This window comes from Dipodomys ordii, unplaced genomic scaffold, assembly GCF_000151885.1.
Source record: "Dipodomys ordii isolate 6190 unplaced genomic scaffold, Dord_2.0 Scaffold152, whole genome shotgun sequence".
Classification (NCBI taxonomy): Eukaryota; Metazoa; Chordata; class Mammalia; order Rodentia; family Heteromyidae; genus Dipodomys; species Dipodomys ordii.
In genome coordinates this window covers 522,256-542,486 of record NW_012267368.1, presented here as the reverse complement: position 1 = coordinate 542,486, position 20,231 = coordinate 522,256, and the positions used below count along the sequence as shown (strand labels likewise).

General features: G+C 39.4%; 1 protein-coding gene across 1 annotated transcript in view; it reads right to left on the bottom strand.

Annotated features, from left to right (window-relative positions):
* Positions 1 to 20,231, bottom strand: part of Bckdhb (branched chain keto acid dehydrogenase E1, beta polypeptide) — a 168,314-nt gene that overhangs the window by 106,923 nt on the left and 41,160 nt on the right. The window contains exons 5-7 of the mRNA XM_013032267.1: positions 18,016 to 18,124; positions 2,972 to 3,069; positions 653 to 763 (exon numbers count right to left, since the gene is read on the bottom strand). Coding sequence (XP_012887721.1) covers positions 653 to 763; positions 2,972 to 3,069; positions 18,016 to 18,124 — 318 coding nt within the window. The remainder of the gene's footprint in view (positions 1 to 652; positions 764 to 2,971; positions 3,070 to 18,015; positions 18,125 to 20,231) is intronic.

Sequence of the window (20,231 nt, the reverse complement as noted above, 5' to 3'; positions counted from 1 at the left end):
GACAAATCTCTTTTCTCTAAATAATCAATAAAACTCCAGAAGTGGAACAATGGCTCAAGAGTTAGAGCACCAGCCTTGAAAATAAAAAGAGATCCTGAGTTCAAGCCCCAGTACTAGCACTGGAGGTGGAAAGGGAAGGAGGGATGATGCTCATAGATTAAGGATATATAAAGAGTGGGTTTTGTTTTTTTAAGTATTCATATCATCAATTTGGGAGAAAAGATGCAAACCATATGTAAATTAAACCATACCAAACCATCATCAACAAAAAGTTTTTTTAAAAAATCACCCTTCCAGATATGTTACTTATTTCCATCTCTACTATTCACAGAACTCAAAGGGACCAGCTACAACAGAGACACAGTTCTGTAGTATTTTAGTATTTGTAGTATTGTAGTATTTGTAGTATTTTCCCTCCAATAGGAGGGAAAAGAAACATGAAAGTGATTGATTGTTGAAATATAAACCTGACTGCAAAGTACCCATATACTTTCATCCTGCAAGTGGGGAAGTTCTTCATTTTCATTTTCATTTCATTTTCACTGAAAATGCCCCCACAGCTCAGAATTTCATAACAATTGTTTGCAAATATCCAACAACCTTAGTGCCACGGCCTTGAGAAAATGACATTCTATCAGGATTATCTGTGTACCTTGCAAACTGTGTCCACGTCCCAAGGTATTATGGTCCTCAGATCTATGACTTCGCAGGATACCCCAAGCTTTTCTCGTGCCATGGAAGCCACCTCCCGGATCACATGAACCTGAAATGAGGAACAGACAATAGACAGTGTGGTTCAGGCCTGACAGAAGCTGACATTATTCATAACACTGCTCACAGACAGAGGAACGAAACTGCACCGAAAAATCATAACCTCATATTCCACCCAAACAATCAAGTACGCAGGTCTAAAAATCAGATAGAAAGGGATCTTAAGAGAATGAGAGAAGCCAGTGTTAGAGAGATAAGAGAGTCCAAAGGTAGCAGCACAAGGAAGGTAAATAAAGTCACAGGCAGTGGGAATATTTCCAAGGAATGCACATCAAGAAAGACATAAACACCAGCCTCTGGTGGCTCATGGCTATAATCCTAGCTACTCAGAAGGCAAAGATCTGAGAATTCTGTTCCCAAGGAGAAAAGTCCATGAGACTCTTATTTCCACTTAATCAGCAAAAAGTGGGAAGTAGAAGTGTGGCAAGAGCTCAGAGCCTTGAGTTCACAACCCAGTGGCAACACAAAGAGAGGGAAAGAGAGGAGGAGGAAGAGAGAGATAAGGAAATAGAGAACCCTATAGCTCATCAGCTTTCAAGAAGAACAAGAACAAATATTCACTAAAGTAAACAAAATAGCTAAAGAGACAGAAGAAAACCAAAATGAGTCAATGTATCTCAAAAGTTAAACACAAAAGGTTCACAGAAAAAGCAAAAGTGTCTACATCAAAGTACAAGTATCCATATCAAAACACAGCATAAACACTGGATTTAATAATTAAAGATTAGAAGGTTACTAAAAATGTCTTAACTATTTGGTGGTGACAAAACTTATTAGTAGTTGCCAGAACATAAGGAAATTTAAGAATAAACAGTTGAAAATAGTTGTGCAAGTCTGGTGATAAAAGAAAGTAGGATGATAATAATTATGTTTAAGGGTAAAGGAATTTTTTAGACAGTGAAGAGATATATGCTTTTCTGATATAAAGCAAGACAGAAAGGTCTGAAGATGTGGGAGAGGGAAGAGTCTCTGGGCCTTGCTAGTCAGCCAGGCTAGAGAAGGTAAAATGGAATACATCTGACACTTCTTCTTTAAGGACAAAGGCCCAGCACAGATATGACAAAAGAGCAAGCTATGGAAACTCAAGCCTTAGATACACTACCTAGTGTCACTATTAACGAGAAGCAAAGTCATGTGCTGGGTGACATGTTTGGGCATTGAACAGTAGAGTGAGCTGGACACCAGAGGCTCAGGTGATCCTAGCTACTCAGGAGGCTGAGAGCTGAGGATCTCAGTTCAGTCTATGACACCCTTATCTCCAATTAACAGGCAGAAAGCTAGAAGTAGAAATGTGGCTTGAGTGCTAAAGCATCAGCCTTGAGTGAAAAAGCCAAGGGAGAACGCAAGGCCCTGAGTAAAAGCCCCAGTACTGGCATGTACACACACATGCACACGCAGGCACACACACATATATGCACACACACACAAAGAGACTGAAAGAGGATAAAAAAGATTCACCATAAATACCATGGGCCTTAGAAAGGGCTATGAGAACCTAGCAGCACAGCTACCCCACTGAAAATGAAAAGCCACAAGGACTGCAGAAAGACAGCAGGATTTCACAATACTATAAATGGTTTTGTAATCTTCTTTATAAAATACACATATAATAAATACACTGTCTTAAATGTTTGAAGAGAAACAATTTTCTTAATACAGAAAAAGGAAAGCTGAACATGTCTTTAAAGGGAAGAGAGGGAAAAAAAATAAGATAGAAGTCTATGGCTACAGAGGGAGGGGGGAAATTGCATAAAGAAGACCGTAAGTCAACTGTAGTAGCAAATCATAATATATACTTTCAAAGTGTTTTAATAAATACAATTCTGTAACTCAAACATACTTCACCATACGCTTACCTGTCAACAGGAATGAACAGACTCCTCACCCCCACTAAGAAAGCAGTAAACAAACTCCCAGCTATTAAATAAACAGACTAACCAAGTGCTGGTGGCTCACACCTGTAAGTGTAGCCACTCAGGAGGCTGAGATCTGAATCATCAGGTTACACACATTGAATGCATATAATTTTGACTGTCAATTATAGCTTTATAAACTTGAAGGGGAGTCTGTAGCCATAGCACCAGACTTTATCTGTCTGACATGTAAAGAAACCATCACTGTCAGTTCTTCCCGTATCAAGGTGAGAAATGAGACCGTCCACACACAACTTGGCCTTTCCCACAGGGACAGAGTCACTGACCTGCGTGCCCCAGGCCACGAGAGTCACATCACTTCCTTCCTGGAGGACCTCTGCCTGTGACAGCGGAATGTTGTATGGTTCCACGGGAACCTGTTCCACTAAATACAAAACAGGAGGGGAAAAAAGAAAGGTTCGTTACTTTTTCTGACTTGTGGCTTAGGGAATATAAGAATCTCATGTGAACAAGTTTTACCTTTATTTTTTCTTTCCTCCATTTTATAACCTACCCAAAATAAAAATCGCTTTACTGCCTGCCTCTGTGACATTACTACATAGGTAAATATGTGTCACATAAACGTAAAAAACATAAAAAGATCTTGGAATTGAAAAAAATTAGTCAGAAACTAAGAAACTCATAACACATGGACCTTAGTAATTATGTATCAACATCGGTTTATTAACTATAACAATGGTATCACACAAATGTAAGTGGTTGATACTAGGAAAACCTGGGTATGTAGTTTAAGGGAATTTTCTGTACTATCTTTGTACTTTGGTTGTAAATTTAAAACTATTCTTTTAAAAATTTATAAAATTTTTACTATGTCTGCTAAAACTATATGGGACTGAATTAAGATCTCAAACCAATTTCCTATCAAGCAACAAACTTATGAGGGCTAGGAAAACAGACACAACTCATAGTAGGATGAAGTGTTTAAGTGTATTTTATTTCGTATATAACACAATCACTTCATGAACAGTAACAGCTGCCAATATCATAAGTTTCAAAACTAAATACTGTAGATTCCCAAAACATAGATACTACCACTACAGATGTGTATGATCTTGGCGCACAGGAGGCTGAGTAAGAGGGGCTCAAGTTCAAGTCCAGCTGGCCTATATAGCAAGAACCTTATCTTAAAGTAAAAAAAATAAAGTATCTGTTAAATCAGTCCCATTTGAACTGCCACTAGTATCGCAGAGAAAACTGTTTCAGCACCTTTGGGAACAACCAAACACATGCAATAAGGAGTTGACAGAATCTGACAGGAAATTTGAAAATGAAATTGAGGAGGGATTGATGAACTGCTGAGTTCTAGGCAAACAGAGCAGCCATATTTATGTGGGATAACATTGTGGCTCTCTTTCCTTCATTTCTCCCAGTCCTTATTTGATCTTGTCTTTGCTTTTTTTGCTTTTCATTCAAGAAGCAAAGAATAATCTAATGAAAGTAAAAACTCCCTCTACGGCCCAGCCAGAGCCTTCAATCCCACTGCCCAGAAATACCAATGATAATAATTCCCCAAATGTCTACAGGACCCAGCCTCATGCACAGGAGCCTCTGACTCTCCTCCCAACATTTGATCACCCCTGCTTGAGGAGTCAGTGGGCTTTCTCCATTGTGAACCTGAGGCCCACACAATCACTTCGCTGGCTTCCCTTGCAGCTAGATCACTGGCTCTACCAATCAAATGTACCCAGAAGCAGACTGAATTGGGAGCTGATGGCATAAGAGAGCAGTAACAGCCCCAAATCCTTCCAAAATCCTACATCTGCCCTCAGTGGTGTCAGTGACTCAGAAATCAGTGGTCTCTGCCCTGTGATGTCCAGAGACAGCTGATGGGGCATCTTTGAGAATTGCTTCTGGATACATAGCTCCTAAGCCTGGCCCTTGGACATGCCAGAGAACAATCAGCTGTTTATACTGTCCTTCACTTTTTGTTTATATTGAGCAGAATTGACTTCATTTGCTTGAAAACCAAGAACTCTGTCTTTTCAGATATATACCATATGCAACTACACATACACACAGGCTAGCCCTTATAGCTTTTATAGTTATTTTATTAACATTTTCACGTATGCGGGGACTAGGGCTTAAACTCAGGGCATAAGCACTATGCCTTAGCTTTTTCTGGGCCATTATCTTTTTCCACTCATAGCAGGTGCTCTCTCACTTGAACTACACCTTTGTTTCTGGCATTTTTTTGGCCAGTGGGGGGCGGGTCTTAGGAGATAGAGCCTCATGGACTTTTCCTGCCGTGACTGGCCTAGAACCACAATCCTCAGATCTCTCCCTCCAGGGTAGTTAGGATTACAGGAATGTGCCAACAGAAACCCAATCATTTTACTAACTTTTAAAAAATTCTGTATAGCACATAAACTATGTAAAGTCACTGTCTAAATCAGGGATGAGAAAAACCACCATTTGTAGATCATTTTTTTCCATAAATAGTATTTTGCAAAATGAATGGTCATGCTATTCATGTATTGCCTATAGCTGTTCTTATCCCACAACAGCACAACTCAGTAGTTGAAATCAGTAGTTGGAGCAGACAGAATGTCAGCAAATATAACATATTTACTGTTCCTCTACATAAAATGACTGCCAGCCACAATAAACAATGCTTCAGAAATTAATTCTAGTCCATTCACTAACAGTCTACAGAAAACACTGGATGGATGGATGGATGGATGGATGGATGGATGGATGGATGGATGGATGGATGGATGGATGGATGGGTGGGTGGATGGATGGATGGATGGATGGATGGATGGATGGCAGACAGATGGTCAAATGGACAGACAGGGAGACATATTCAAATAGGATACTATATTCTCCTCCTCAGTTGACCAGTATTTGAGCCAAGAGCACGCTGAAGATATCTGGCCAAAGGTAGCACACAGGCTCTTTGCCATCTTCACCTTCTCTGCAGCATTTGCAGGCCTGTAGAAGGCTCAGAGACAATACACATTCTTCCCTGCTTATGAGTCAGTTGCTACCACTTAAGTTCTTCTTTCCGGCCTTGTAAATCAGCTGCCAGCAAGTGATTAGCAGAAAGCCCTGGAAAGCAAGACTCTAAAGGCTGGCACATCAAAAGAAATGGGCTGGCAACTTGGCCCACCTCCTTCCTAAGATTGCCAGTGAGTGAGTGCTTTGTTGTCTTCAATAAAATTACCCAGGGTAATAAGACACCATAATTTTAACAATTAATTACGGGAAAACACTGCAAAAATAAAGCTTTATTCTCTGGGGGGTTGTTTTGTTTTTTTAATATCATGCAGGGACTTTTGATTCAAGTTGAGTCTTACATTAAGAACTATGAAAGAAGGGGGAAAAAAAGCTCTTCAGGGATTTGCATTTATTCCTGAGGAGAATAAAGACACAATTTTAATACATTCACTGATTTAATCTTGGCAAACAATTCACCTGGGGAGCAGGTTAAACTTCATGCATACTACTTTGTAGTTACATTCATTTAAACAGTATTATGCCAGAAGAAAGTTACGATCTCAAATGAGCGTTCTTGCATTCCTCATGCATGGCTAAGAGCTTTCTGAAAGGCAGCAACAGCAGGAGTGAAGCCTGCTCTCCGGGGATGAAGAACATAGTATCCAGTCAGGTTACAGGTGTCCAGCTACCTGAGCCCACGCTACCCACCACATGCCCAGCCGATTAAAATCAAAGCACTAATGAGCACTCCAGAGAAATCCATCCATACCCGCTACACACTGATGAAACCTACTACTTTGAAAAATGAGAAACCTTTACCAAGCAAAATATAGGAGAAAATTATTAGGTCGAACAGACATTATAAAAAGTGTATTATAAATATTCACTGTATGTCTTGTGAAACTAAGAAAATTGAGAGGATGGGTGGGGTTGGAAGGGATGGGGGATGGGGGGAGAATGGTACTCACAAAACAACCTATTGAACTGTAGCCCCTCTGTACAACTATGTAAAGAGAATGGAAATACTATTTGAAAAGAAATGGATTCCACACCTACAATGAATGCTTCTCTAAATGAATTTACAGGCAAAATATACATTCACTTACAAGTTAATTAGCCCCCACCTTCTTCCTTTTACTAACCATTTCCTTCCAACGAAATAAACCCTACATACTATAAGAAACAGTATACATAAATAATACACCATATACAATACACAGAGTCAAATAATAATGCCTATGTACCATATGTATTCCAGCATCATGTAAGATGCCAGAAGGGGAAACTGAAAAGAGCAGACTCTACTGCAAATTACAGATGGAAAAAATTATCAGCTAACAAATAAGAGCATGACCTGGATTGGAAAGATTAACATCGTGAAAATGGCAATACTTCCCAAGGCTATCTACAAATTCAACGCAATACCTATCAAAATTCCAACCTCATTCTTCAAGGAAATAGAAGAGGCAATCCAAAAATTCATATGGAACAATAAAAGACCCCGAACAGCAAAAACGCTTCTCAACGGAAAGAACACTGCTGGAGGAATATCAATACCAAATTTCAAACTCTACTATAAAGCCATAGTAATCAAAACAGCTTGGTATGGCATAAGAACAGACCTCAGGACCAATGGAATAGAATTGAAAACCCAGAAATGAACCTACAGACCTACAGCATCTAATCTTCGATAAGGGAGCTAAAACAATAGAATGGAAGAAAGACAGCCTCTTCAGTAAATGGTGCTGGCAAAATTGGTTAACTACATGTAGAAAACTAAAGCTAGATCCTTACATATCACCCTGCACCAGAATCAACTCCAAATGGATCAAAGACCTTGAAGTCAAAGCAGACACTCTGAAAACATTACAGGATGGAATAGGAGAAACCCTAGGTCTCCTTGGCTCAGGCCGAAATTTTCTGAATAGAGACCCGGAAACAAAACAAATCAAAGAAAGGTTGGACAAATGGGACTGCATAAAGTTGCAGAGCTTCTGCAGGGCAAATGACATAGCTAGCAAGATCAATAGAAAGCCCACGGATTGGGAGAAGATCTTTACTAGCCATACAACGGACAAGGGTCTCATATCTAAAATATACTTGGAACTCAAAAAATTAAACCCCCCAACAACAAATCCTCAAAGAAACAACTGCCCAATAAATAAGTGGGTGAAAGACTTAAAGAGAAACTTCTCTGAAGAAGAAAGAAGGATGGCCAATAGACACATGAAGAAATGCTCAACCTCCCTAGCCATAAAAGAAATGCAAATCAAAACAACATTGAGATACCACCTCACTCCAGTTAGAACGGCAAAAATCAAGAACTCTAATAACAACAGATGCTGGAGGGGATGTGGACAGAAAGGAACCTTACTTCATTGTTGGTGGGAATGTAAACTTGTTCAACCACTTTGGAAAGCAGTATGGAGGTTCCTCAAAAGACTTCACATAGAACTCCCCTATAACCCAGCAATCCCACTTTTGGGCATTTACCCAAATGTTTACAAACAAGACCACACTAAAGCTACCAGCACAACTATGTTTATTGCAGCATTACTTACCATAGCTAAGATATGGAACCAACCCAGATGCCCCTCAGTACATGAATGGATCAAGAAAATGTGGTATATATACACAATGGAATTCTATGCCTCCATCAGAAAGAATGACATTGCCCCATTTGTTAGGAAATGGAAAAACCTGGAAAAAATTATATTAAGTGAAGTAAGCCAGGCCCAAAGAAACATAGGTCCTATGGTTTCCCTTATTTGCAATATCTAGTATATGTATGAGTCAAGCGGAAAAGGTCAGATAATGTGATGTCAGGAAAATGAACCCTTAGATATGTATTTTAATGTTTTTTTCTTTCATGCATGTGTTTCTAATGCATTTATAAGACTATCTCTTTGTTGCTTTGTATGTCCCTCCCCCACAGTATAACCCCTGCTTTCACTATATTTGATGTCAGTATAACTTGTGGAGGAGATGGGGAAAAAACAGTTGTTTAAGGATACAGGTAGAGCTGATGCAACCACGAGAAGTATAAGTTGTCATGTCCAAAACGAGCTTTACAACATCGGTTGGGGGGGGGGAAGGGGAGGAAGGAGAAGGGTTGGGATTGGGGGGTAGGGGGGAGGCTGGGAAGGGATGTGAAGGGTAAACCAAAGGAGGAAGCTGCAATGCTTGGTAAGAAATGTATGCATTATCCTGCCCATGTAATTGTAACCCCTCTGTACAGTATGGTCACAAATAAAATAAAATAAAGAAAAAAAACAAATAAGAGCATGACACTGGCAGCAGAAAAAATTACTGACCTGGAAATACAGAGAGAAGCAACAATCTGGTTATACCAATCAAGGTTTGCACTAAGCAGAAGATAAGTGATAGAGGTCTTTAGAGACCGACTGACACAGAAAAAAATAATAATACAGAGGGCACTTCCTAAAGACATGGAGGTGCGTGAGTGCGTGCACTCTGCACAGACTTTAGAAACAGTTGTACATGATGTCTGAGGTACAGTGAATACAGAATGTGTAACTGATATTCCATATCCTGAGAGAGCTCCTTCCGATTCCTGCTGATCCCACACATTAATAACTTGTGTGGGAAGCATTTGCAAAAACATAGCCATGTACTAGGAATGATGCAAATTCCTCCATGAAACACACAGCATGGTTCCAGAGTTCATTCCTCTGCCTGGCACTGAATTTCCAATGCCAGTCCGCCTGCTTCATGCATGTTGCATTACACATGACATAGTAAACAAACACAAATGTGTTTTTTTTATTGTTTGTTGTGGTGGGGGGGGTTGTTGTTGTCAATCTTGGGACCTGAACTCAGGGCCTGGGCACTGTCCCTGAGCTTCTTTTGCTCAAGGCTAGCACTCTACCACCTGAGCCAACTCTGGCTTTTTCTGTTTATGTGGTACTGAGGAATGGAATACAGGGCATGCTAGGCAAGCACTCTACCACTACAGTGCACTCCCAGCCACAAATGTGCTTCTTTTGAAAAGAAGTATAATATACTGCGCCTCATGGAGTATGACTACTACAGCATACTCAAGTCCACATACCTAAGAAGTCTATTTCTTTTTCTTTATTCATTTTCTTGTTCTGTTCTGACGTAAATCCTGGTATTCAAACTCACTGACTTGAGCTCTTGCTCAGCTTTTTGCTCAAGGGTGGAACTTTCCCACTTAAGCCCCATCTCCAAACCTGTTTTTTAGCTGATTAATTGGAGATAGAGTCTTGCAGACTTTTATATCAGAACTAGCTTTGAACTGTAATCCTCAATTTCAGTAATCTGTAATCTGTACTCTCAACCTAGTGAGTAGCTAGGATAATAGGCATACACCATTGGTATGCAGTTTAATATTCTTTTCTTTTTTTCCTCCTGCCAGTACCAGGGCTTGACATCAGGGCCTCCAGTTCTTGCTTGGCTTGCTTACTAACCTCTAGACCTCCCCATTTAAGCAAAACTTCTAGCCAATTTCAGTTGTCAGAATCAACAGCCCATGAGAGGAGAATGGGAAATGGGACAAATCCACCCAAACCAAAGCCCACTTCTGGCCTTATCTCTGCATCTAATGAATTTGATGGTCTCTTTTGTGCTCCGGAATCCCACCAGTAATCATAGAACCACAGAATGAGGACACAACAATTCAATCACCAAAGACATCCTTTGTGTTGTGAAGAAAAAAGAACTCAATGGTAGTCATTGGGCTATAAAATGCTTTCAATGAAAAGTAATTCTTTTTTATTTTTTCTGGACGTCAAGAGTAATTCTTTTTTGCTAATTTTATTTTTTCACTTCAATGTGTCTATCTAAGTGTCTAGTGTTTCCTGTTCGGAGTCTCCCTTCCAACATTTTCTCCACCATTCCATGTTTCCTCTACCAGATTGAACTTGAGGAGCTCTTCTTATCTAATTACTACTGTCAGTGGGAGAAATGACACAGATCCAAGCACCTGTAATCCCAGTGACTCAGGAGACTGAGATCCGGGATTATGGATTGAAGCCAGCCCAAGCAGACTCTTATCTATAATTAAGCAGCAAAAAATTGGAAGTGAAAGTGTGGCTCAAGTGCTAAATCACTAGCCTTGAGCAAAAGAAACTCAGGAATAGTGTGCCCAAGCCCTGACTTTATCCCCAAAATGAGCAACCCCCAAAAAAAGAAAGAAAAAAAAATGCAGAGCCACTGTAGATTGTGATCTTGCCTTGTGAAACAAATTCTGTTTGAGAGCGGTTGATACAACAAAAGAAAATAAGGCTATTAGTAGGTTATACAATTGTAAAACAGAGCATAGCTACATTAGGGATTAAATCTGTGCTATCATCTCCATGGAGAAATTTAACTACATGAAAATGTAAAGTAAATTTAATATTCATGCATGGCAGGCAGCACTTTGCTAGAGACTTGGACAGCAAATAACCAATCAAGCTGTGTCAATATCAACTTAACATCAAATCAGAACCTCCAAACAAATTAGGACGAAGAGACTTCTCACATTGAGATATTTTTACATAGAAAATATGAACTTACAATTGTATTTTCCTTAGTGTTGGTTAAAAAAGCCATATTTTCTTATCACTTGAATATGGAAAATACAAATCACTAATTATTTTTAATTCAACAGCAAAATTAACTTCTGTTCAATATACCTTTATATACCTTCGTGTACCCTCTAGTACATTATATTTAACAGGCCAGCAAAAGTTCTACACCACACATTTACAATAGACACTCTTGAACTCAAAAGTACTCAAGATCATTTTCCTTTACCAGTACTTAATTGGGAAAGCCAATATTCAACTGCCATAAGAAAAACCATTTAAAATGTTACTATAAAAAAATCCCACATTTTTCCTTTTTTTACATAATGAGATAAATTACAGATCTTTTCATAATAGTTGGCAAATATATATCACAAATGCAATAATGTAATAAAGCACCTTTGTATTCATTACAAAATGTTCAAATGAACCTCATATTTTCCAAGCTCATTTAACGTGACCAAAAAAAAGCTCTTATGAGACTGATATCCCGTAATATACATAGTGTATTTAACAGATGCACCAAAATTTAACCACATTTAGGACTTATTTAATCTTTGCAACTTCTCTTAGAGGTGTTCCTTCATAGGCCTGCTAATATGCTATATTTAACAGGTTAGCAAAAATTCTACACCATCCATTTACTAGCAATTGTTCATTTTCTTGTTCAATGTGTTTAAACTACTTTAATAACTACTTTAGCAATTCATTTTCTTTAACAAGGAGCTATGTATGAATTTCATACAGGCAAAGAATGTATAACTCAACTCTGAATTAAACACCAATATTTTTAAAGCTATTGCACATAAGCACATGGACAGTTTAAAACAAGGGGAAAATCACCTAACAAAAGAATTATGTTTTACTTTTTTCTTTTTTTCTTTTTTCTTTGTCAGTCATGGGGCTCAAACTCTGGGCCTGGGCACTGTCCCTGAGCTCTTCAGCTCAAGGGGAGCACTCTACCACTTGAACCACAGCACCACTTCTAGTTTTCTAGTAGTTAACTGAAGTTTCATGGACTTTTCTGCCCAAGCTGGCTTTGAACCATGATCTCAGCCTCCTGAGTAGCTAGGATACAGGTGTGAACCACCAGTGCCTCGCTGTTAAGATTTTTTAAAACGAATATTTTGATTTGCATTATCAACCATAAAATGTATCATTACCTTATGAACTGGTTTCAAAAAAAACCTGCCAATTAAAGTCATACACCTTTTAGAAATTTAATTTCATTCTTAAGGGGAAAAAAAATGAATCAGATTTTTTTTGGGGTGGGGTCCGGTGGTGGAGCCTGACCTCTGGGCCTGGGCACTGTCCCTCAGCTCTGCAGCTCAAGGCTAACACTCTGCCACTTGAGCCACAGTGCCACTTCCAGCTTTGTTCTTTTTGCTTATGTGGTGCTGAGGAATCGAACCCAGGGCCTCAGGTATGCAAGGCAAGGGCTCTACCACTGAGCCACCTTCCTAGCCCCAGAAGAAGATTTTTAATTATCTATTACCCTGATACACAAAAACAATAGACATAATGAATACATTATATGTACAATAAAATCTCTTTGCACAATTTATTTTTTCCATTGTTTTTGGTGCTAGTACTGGGGCTTAAACTCCAAAATCTCACATTCATTGTCTTCTTCACTCAAGGCTGACATTCTACCATCTGAACCACACTGTCACTTCCTGTGTTTTGCTGACTAATGGGTGAAAAAGAGTCTCGTGCCTGGGTTGGCATAATAGTGCAACATGCAGATCTCAGCCTTCAGGGGCAGCTGGGATTATGGGTGTCACCCAGCCACGCTACTATTTAAAAAATAAAATAAGTAGAAACAAAACTCAAGAAAATTACTACACTAAAAAAAATTATACCTACTTGCTTTATTGTCATCCTTAGTAGCTTATTTAGCAAATAAGAGATTGAAAGAAGCCATCTGACTGTTGTGACCTGGATGTATGAGGCAGGGTGGGATATACAGTCTAGGCATGGCCCAGAGCCGAGGGGCAGGAGAGGCTGAGAGGAGCTATGGGTAGGGACAATACCATCCCCTCACCAATCTCCTCCTGTTTTCTCTTAAACACAGGCTGGCTTCCATTTCCTTCTGGACCTGGGATTAAGTCCCTGAATGACTTCCTGGCACCCAGGACAACTCTAAGCCTCTTACCAGTGGCCATACCAGGCTGTGATATGTGGCTTTTATAGCTATCACAGAAGTAAACTAACCCTGTGTCACGAGTGAAACTAATGCAGTGTGTATCAGACCTGGGCTCCACCTTCCACAGGGATGTGCCATCAGGATGCGTGACTATGGATGGCATGTGTTCTCATTCAGTTAGAACAGCACCCCTTTTAATTCTGCCAGAAAGAAATTTTAAGTAGTATATTTTCAGCATGAAATAGAGATTCTAGAGGAAGTTACACCTTTTATCTATGCCCTGCATAGATGAAGTGGGAAACAAAATGGGGTGGTATCAGAAAAAGAATAGGCCCTCAGATCAAACATTACGGCTTTACATGAAAAAGGCAGGGGTGAAGCAATTTCCTGAAGCTCAATAAACCTCAGTTTCCTCATCTGTCTAGTGCAGACGCCACTACCTCACAGGTTTTTTGAATCATCTGCACCAGAATTATCAGATGCCTCTGTAGACAGGCTCAGCACCAGGTTTGAATCTTTCTGTGAAACACTGAGCAAGTTTTTCAACTTCCACATCCGCACCTATCAACTGACAATATGAACACATAAGCTTGATAAGGATGTCGGGAGGGTGGATTACATTAAATCATCACTATGTCTTAACAACACAGCATACTGTGCAACAGGAATGTTTTAAAGTGTTCAAAGATAAGCCAGCCTGGTGGCTCACACATGTAATCCCAGCTACTTAGGAGGCTATCTTCTATGGACAAATCCATGGAACTTTTATCACCAGTTAACCAACAAAAGGGTAGCAGTGGAGGTGTGCCTCATGTGGTAGAGGGTCAGCCCTGATGAGAAAAAGCAAGAGAGAGCAAAGCCTGGAGTTCAAGCCCAACACTGGCAATTTTTTTAATTAATAAGTTTTTTTAATTGTGAAAATACCATACAGAGGGGTTACAATTACATGAGCAAGGTAATGAGTACATTTCTTATCTTATCTCCTCCTTTGTTTCCCCTGTCCTCCCCCGCCCCACCAAAGCTGTAAAGTTTGTTTTTTGACATAATTATTTGTACATCTCATTGCTGCAATGGGTCTACCTGTTTCCCTATTTAAATGATTTGTTTTTTTTCCCTTCCCCTCCACAAAGTATACCAACATCAAATACAGTGAAAATAGGGGTTATACAGTGGGGGAAGGACATACAAAGCAACAAAGAAATCATCTTATAAATATGTTAGAAACAATCACAAGAAAGAAAAATAAACTTTTGAATCCTTATCTTGGGGTTCATTTCACCTAACATCAATTTATCTGACCATTCCTACTTGGCTCAGACATATACTAGTAATTGCAAATAAGGGAAACCATGGGACCTATGTTTCTTTGGGCCTGGCTTACTTCACTTAATATAATTTTTTCCAAGTTTTTCCATTTCCTAACAAATGTCTTTCTGATGGAGGCATAGAATTCCATTGTGTATATATACCACATTTTCTTGATCCATTCATGTACTGAGGGGCATCTGGGTTAGTTTCATATCTTAACTATGGTAAATAATGCTGCAATAAACATAGTTGTGCTGGTAGCTTTAGTGTGGTCTTGTTTGTTATCATTTGGGTAAATGCCCAAAAGTGGGATTGCTGGGTCATAGGGGAGCTCTATGTGGAGTCTTTTGAGGAACCTCCATACTGCTTTCTAAAGTGGTTGAACAAGTTTACACTCCCACCAACAATGCAGTAGGCTTCCCTTCTGTCCACATCCCCTCCAGCATCTGTTGTTATTAGAGTTCTTGATTATAGCCATTCTAACTGGGGTGAGGTAGTATCTCAATGTTGTTTTGATTTGCATTTCTTTTATGGCTAGGGAGGTTGAGCATTTCTTAAATACTGGCATTTTTTTAAATGAGTCTTTTAACTTTATCACAGCAACCTTATAAAGTAAGATTGTGAAAAAAAAGATTGTTTTTGTGCTTCCTAAAGTCAGCTGTTAGAATACCTTCATTAAATTATTAAAGGATGTGCAATAATTCAGGAGTAGAGGGATGTCTTCATCTCAAAAGAAAAGCATATTTTCTCTAAGCGAAAGCATTGAACATATATTAGCCAAAACTTTCTAATACATAAGCAAAGTCTATAGAAGAAAAACTGAGACCTAAGTAGGTTAAACTTAAAATGAGATTACCTGGGAGGTCCTGGGATAATTCACTGCTCACTGCACAGGGAAGGGAGAGAAAGGGATTCAGGGCCCGACCTCCCACACTTTCAAGCAAACCACCTATGAATGGCACAGCTCTGTCTCACAGAGAAAGTCCCTAAAGTCAGAAGGGCTGGCCCTGAGCCCCATACACACATCCTGAGATTGTGGAGGCCGGCCATGATGAAGGCGGTCACTTCAGAGCCCCATACAATGAGATAGAAACAGCCAGCTTAGGAAGAACAAGGAAACAAAGGGACTAGGAGATGCTGAGATTAATGAGGGCTCATCTATGATGGAGATCTAGAATAAAATTATAGATTGTGAATAAATTTTTAACATTGACAAGTAAATGTTTATAGATACCAAATAGTTTAGATTCCTAAGAAAATTACTTCCAGGAACCCTTAGGAGATTTGACTTTGGTAACTGTGTATAGAATACTACCTTGGATTTGGGAACATAGTCTTCCTTGATAATAGGTGGAAGACACTGAGAAACTGAAAATAATAATGGACATTTGTTCATCAACAGAGAATTGAAAAAAGTGAAACTGCCCAGTTACCTGGGCCATCACTAAACGACATTATGCTCATTCAATGAAGAGTCACTCAATATTTTTTATTCAAATTTTGTCAGCCAGACACTGGTGCATCATACCTGTAATCTGAACTACTCAAGAGGCTAAGAATGAAGATAGAGGCTCAGGGCCAGCTCAGGTAGAAAACTGAGATTCTTATTTCCAACTAATCAGCAAAAAGTCAGAAGTGGTGGTGTGGCTCAATGGACAGAGCATCAGCTATGAAGAATAGCACCATGACCTTAAGTTCAAATCTTACTACACACAGGCATGCATGCACGCGTATAAACACAAACACACATACATACCCAACAGTGTATATCTTGTTTTTCAGATTCTCCTTCCCATAGCAAAGAAGCATTTATTTCCCAGCCAACTCATTAACAGGCAGGATTCAGAGATATAGTTACAATACACTAATGCTATTTACAGGACAAAGTTTGATGATGAAAAACTAGGCAAGCTATTCTCTTTAGTAGTAACAATTAATATACTTAGAAGAATAAGAACAAGACAACTTATTTCTATTTAGCAGTAATAACAACAATGAGCAAAGAACATTTACACAATGGAATGCCACTCAGCAATGAAATAAAGAATGTAACTACTAACACAAACAACAACACTAATGGATACCAGTAAATTAGGTTGAGCAAAAGAAAGCAAGCACAAAGAATACTATTGTATGTTTCCATTTATCTGAAGCCCAAAAGCACATCAATTAACCTAACAGCAATTGGAAAGTGGCTGAGTTCAGAACAGGGCAAATGGATTGGCAAAGGAAGGAAAGGCCTTCCAGAAGCGATGAAAATGTTTATCTTGTTTTTCTAGTACTTACATGAATGTACAGGGCTGTCCAAAACCTATCTAACCGAACACTTACTATCTGTGCCCTATTATGGTACATAAACTACAGCACAATAAAAACATATGGCTTTAAATTCAACAGTTCAAGGCTAAAGACTGACTTGCCAAAGTAATTTTCTTGAATTCAAAATAAAATATACTTTAGAGAGCACAAATTGTTTGGTGTTTAAATTTTCCATTACAACTGAAAAATAAGCAGTCACAGATGTGTGTTTATAAAAATTATGATTGAGCTAAAGGGGGGTAAACAACCATCTCAGCTTGCTAGAAAGACCACCCCCACACACACATCAACTTAGACGTGATATCATAGCAATCTGTGAAGAGCACCTCCTTCATTGCCAGGTGCTGGTGGCTCACACCTGTAATCCTAGCTACGTGGGAGGCTGAGATCTGAGGATCAAGGTATGAAGCCAGCCCAGGCAAAAAAGTCCATGAGGCTGGTGTTTCCAGTTAACCAACAAAAAGCCAGAAGTGGGTCTGTGGCTCAAGAGGTAGAGCACCAGCCTTGAGCAAAAACATCAAGCAAGAGAGCCAGGCCCTGAGCTGAAGGTCCAGTAGTAGTGTGTGCATGTGTGCACACATGCCCATATGGGTGGACACATGGACACACACACACACACACACACAATCCTGGTCTTTAGTCACTTTACTTAAGCATGATTTCAACGTGATAGAATACAACCAGCTCATCATGTTCTCACTCTGCCCACATGCACTAAGTACCTGCTGTACAGATAAACACAGCCCCTTGCTGTGTTTGAGATGTCTTCCTTGTTTCCACTATCAAAACATAAATCTAGCTGGGTTTTCCCTAGAATGGATACCCGAAGACAAACTTGAAACAGGAGAAATCAAACAGAATGTTCCCTACAAGGAATGTATATATCAAACTTGTAGGGAAGGTTGAGATTCTCTTTGAACTGTGAAAAACATATATACAGACAGACAGGCGGACAGACAGATGATAGACTAGAGAGAGATAGATGATGATGACAGATGCAGAGATATAGTTATAGATAGATACTTGCAAAGATAAAAGAAACTGTTACCTGCTGCTCTGTAAAGTATTTTAGGTTCAAAAAATATACAAGGATTTTTGTCCTGGATGCATGACAAGAGAAGTCCCTTGGCCTGGAAAGGGCTTCTGGGTATGACCACCTGAATGAAAAGAGCCAAAAACATTAGTAAAAGTGTGTCCCCAGCAAACCCACTCACTGGCAAGGGCTGATAGGTAGATAACGAATGGAACTAAAACAGAGAAGTCTGGGGTGGATTTCAGCATAATTAACACCATAAAATTTACATGTTGTTCCCCAGCCCCAAAACTCATTTCACTAAATGAATATTTATAAGATGCCTTCTATGTTCTATTAACTGAGACATATTCATCTCTTCAGGAGTTAAACTTACCTATATAAAAATACAACTGCAAAGAATAGCAATCAAAGTAAAAAAAAAATTATCAAGATTTGCCTGCATTTACTTATTAGTAAGCTTTTCTACTAATACTCTGCTACCTCCTGCAATGTGTGTGACACTGTTCTCCAGTTTCAACCTGCTCAAATCTCCTTCCTTCCCATTAAAATATACAATATATATTACAGGGCTGGGAAGGTGGCTCAGTGGTAGAGTGCTTGCCTTGCATGCGCCCTGGGTTCGATTCCTCAGCACCACATAAGCAAAAAGAAAAAAGCTAGAAGTGGTGCTGTGGCTCAAGTGGTAGAGCGCTAGCCTTGAGCTGCAGAGCTGAGGGACAGCACCCAGGCCCAGAGTTCAGGCCCCATGACTGGACGCCGCCAAAAAAATTAATTAAAAAAAACAATATATATTACATATGATATGTATAACATAATATGTATTTATGGTCTTAATTCCATCAATGGAAGAGCAATCCACTGAACTTTATGATTCAGGCACCAGCATGTCCAGTTACAGCAAGACAAAATATATGGCTACTGCACCCTTGCCACTGACAGGGAAGAGCTCTAGGAGCCTTTTGAGCTTGAGAATGAGGACGGGGAAGCACAGGAAGTACCTGTGTGTGTTAATTTGGCGCAGATCTCCATCTGTCATTCCTAGTTAACTCATGAAGTAGATATTTTAATTTTACTACTTAAAAATAGAAACCAAGGCTTAAGGAGATATCAAGAAGCCATAGCTGAGCCAAATGACAGCTATACAGCTCCTGTTTAGCTAGGATTACAGCTATAAAGAAGGCTGAGATATGAAGATCATGGTTCAAAGCCAACTCATACAAAAAAAATCCTTGAAATTCTTATTTCCAATTAATGAGCAAAACGTGGAAAGTAGAGCTGTGGCTCCTGGTACAGTTCTAGTCTTGAGCAAAAAAAAAGAGAGAGGGAGAGAGGGAGAGAAAGAGAGAGAAGGCCCTGAGTTCAAGCTCCAGTACTGGAAAAGTAGGAAAGGAAAAGAGAAAGGGACAGGAGAAGGGGAAAGGAAAAGGAAAGGAAAGGAAAGAAAATGAGACACTACCTGAAAAGTAACTAAAAAGGGGGTTGAGGGAAACTGCAGCAGGGTTCAAACCATGCAACAGTCTCTGAGGCTTGAGACACTGCATTCAAACCCCAGAACCATCAGGAAAAAAAAAAAATCAAAAGAAGCTTGCCCAAGGTCCTACTGCTTGCTCGCAAGTATGACTGTTTCTAAGATGCAATCTCTTAACTTCTATACTATGTTACCTCAAATCACAAACTTGTGTCCAATCTTCATTGTAAAATAATTACATAAAAGACATCTATTGTATAGGAAGAATTATTCAAATAAACCTGAATTTATCAGAAAGACTCAAGTAAGATTTCCTATAGCAAGCTATACCATGGCTTTCAAAGTTATTTATACCCAACTTTTATTGAAGAACTTTTATTTAAAGTAATACAATAGCACAAATCTCACTACTTTATTTTCTGCAGATTTCTGAACAATCAACATCATGTAAAGTATCTTGTATTTGTAGTTTTTAGCTTTTCTTTATCTGCTCATTTATGTATTTACTTTTAGCCATTTTTGTTTTATGAATCTTTCCACTTAAGATGGAAAAGTTTGAAAAAGAAAGCAGGGGGCTGGGAAGGTGGCTCAGTGGTAGAGTGCTTGCCTTGCATGCATGAGGCCCTGGGTTCGATTCCTCAGCACCAATAAGCAAAAAGAAAAAAAGCCGAAGTGGCGCTGTGGCTCAAGTGGTAGAGCTCTAGCCTTGAGCTGAAGAGCTGAGGGACAGTGCCCAGGCCCAGAGTTCAGGCCCCACAAC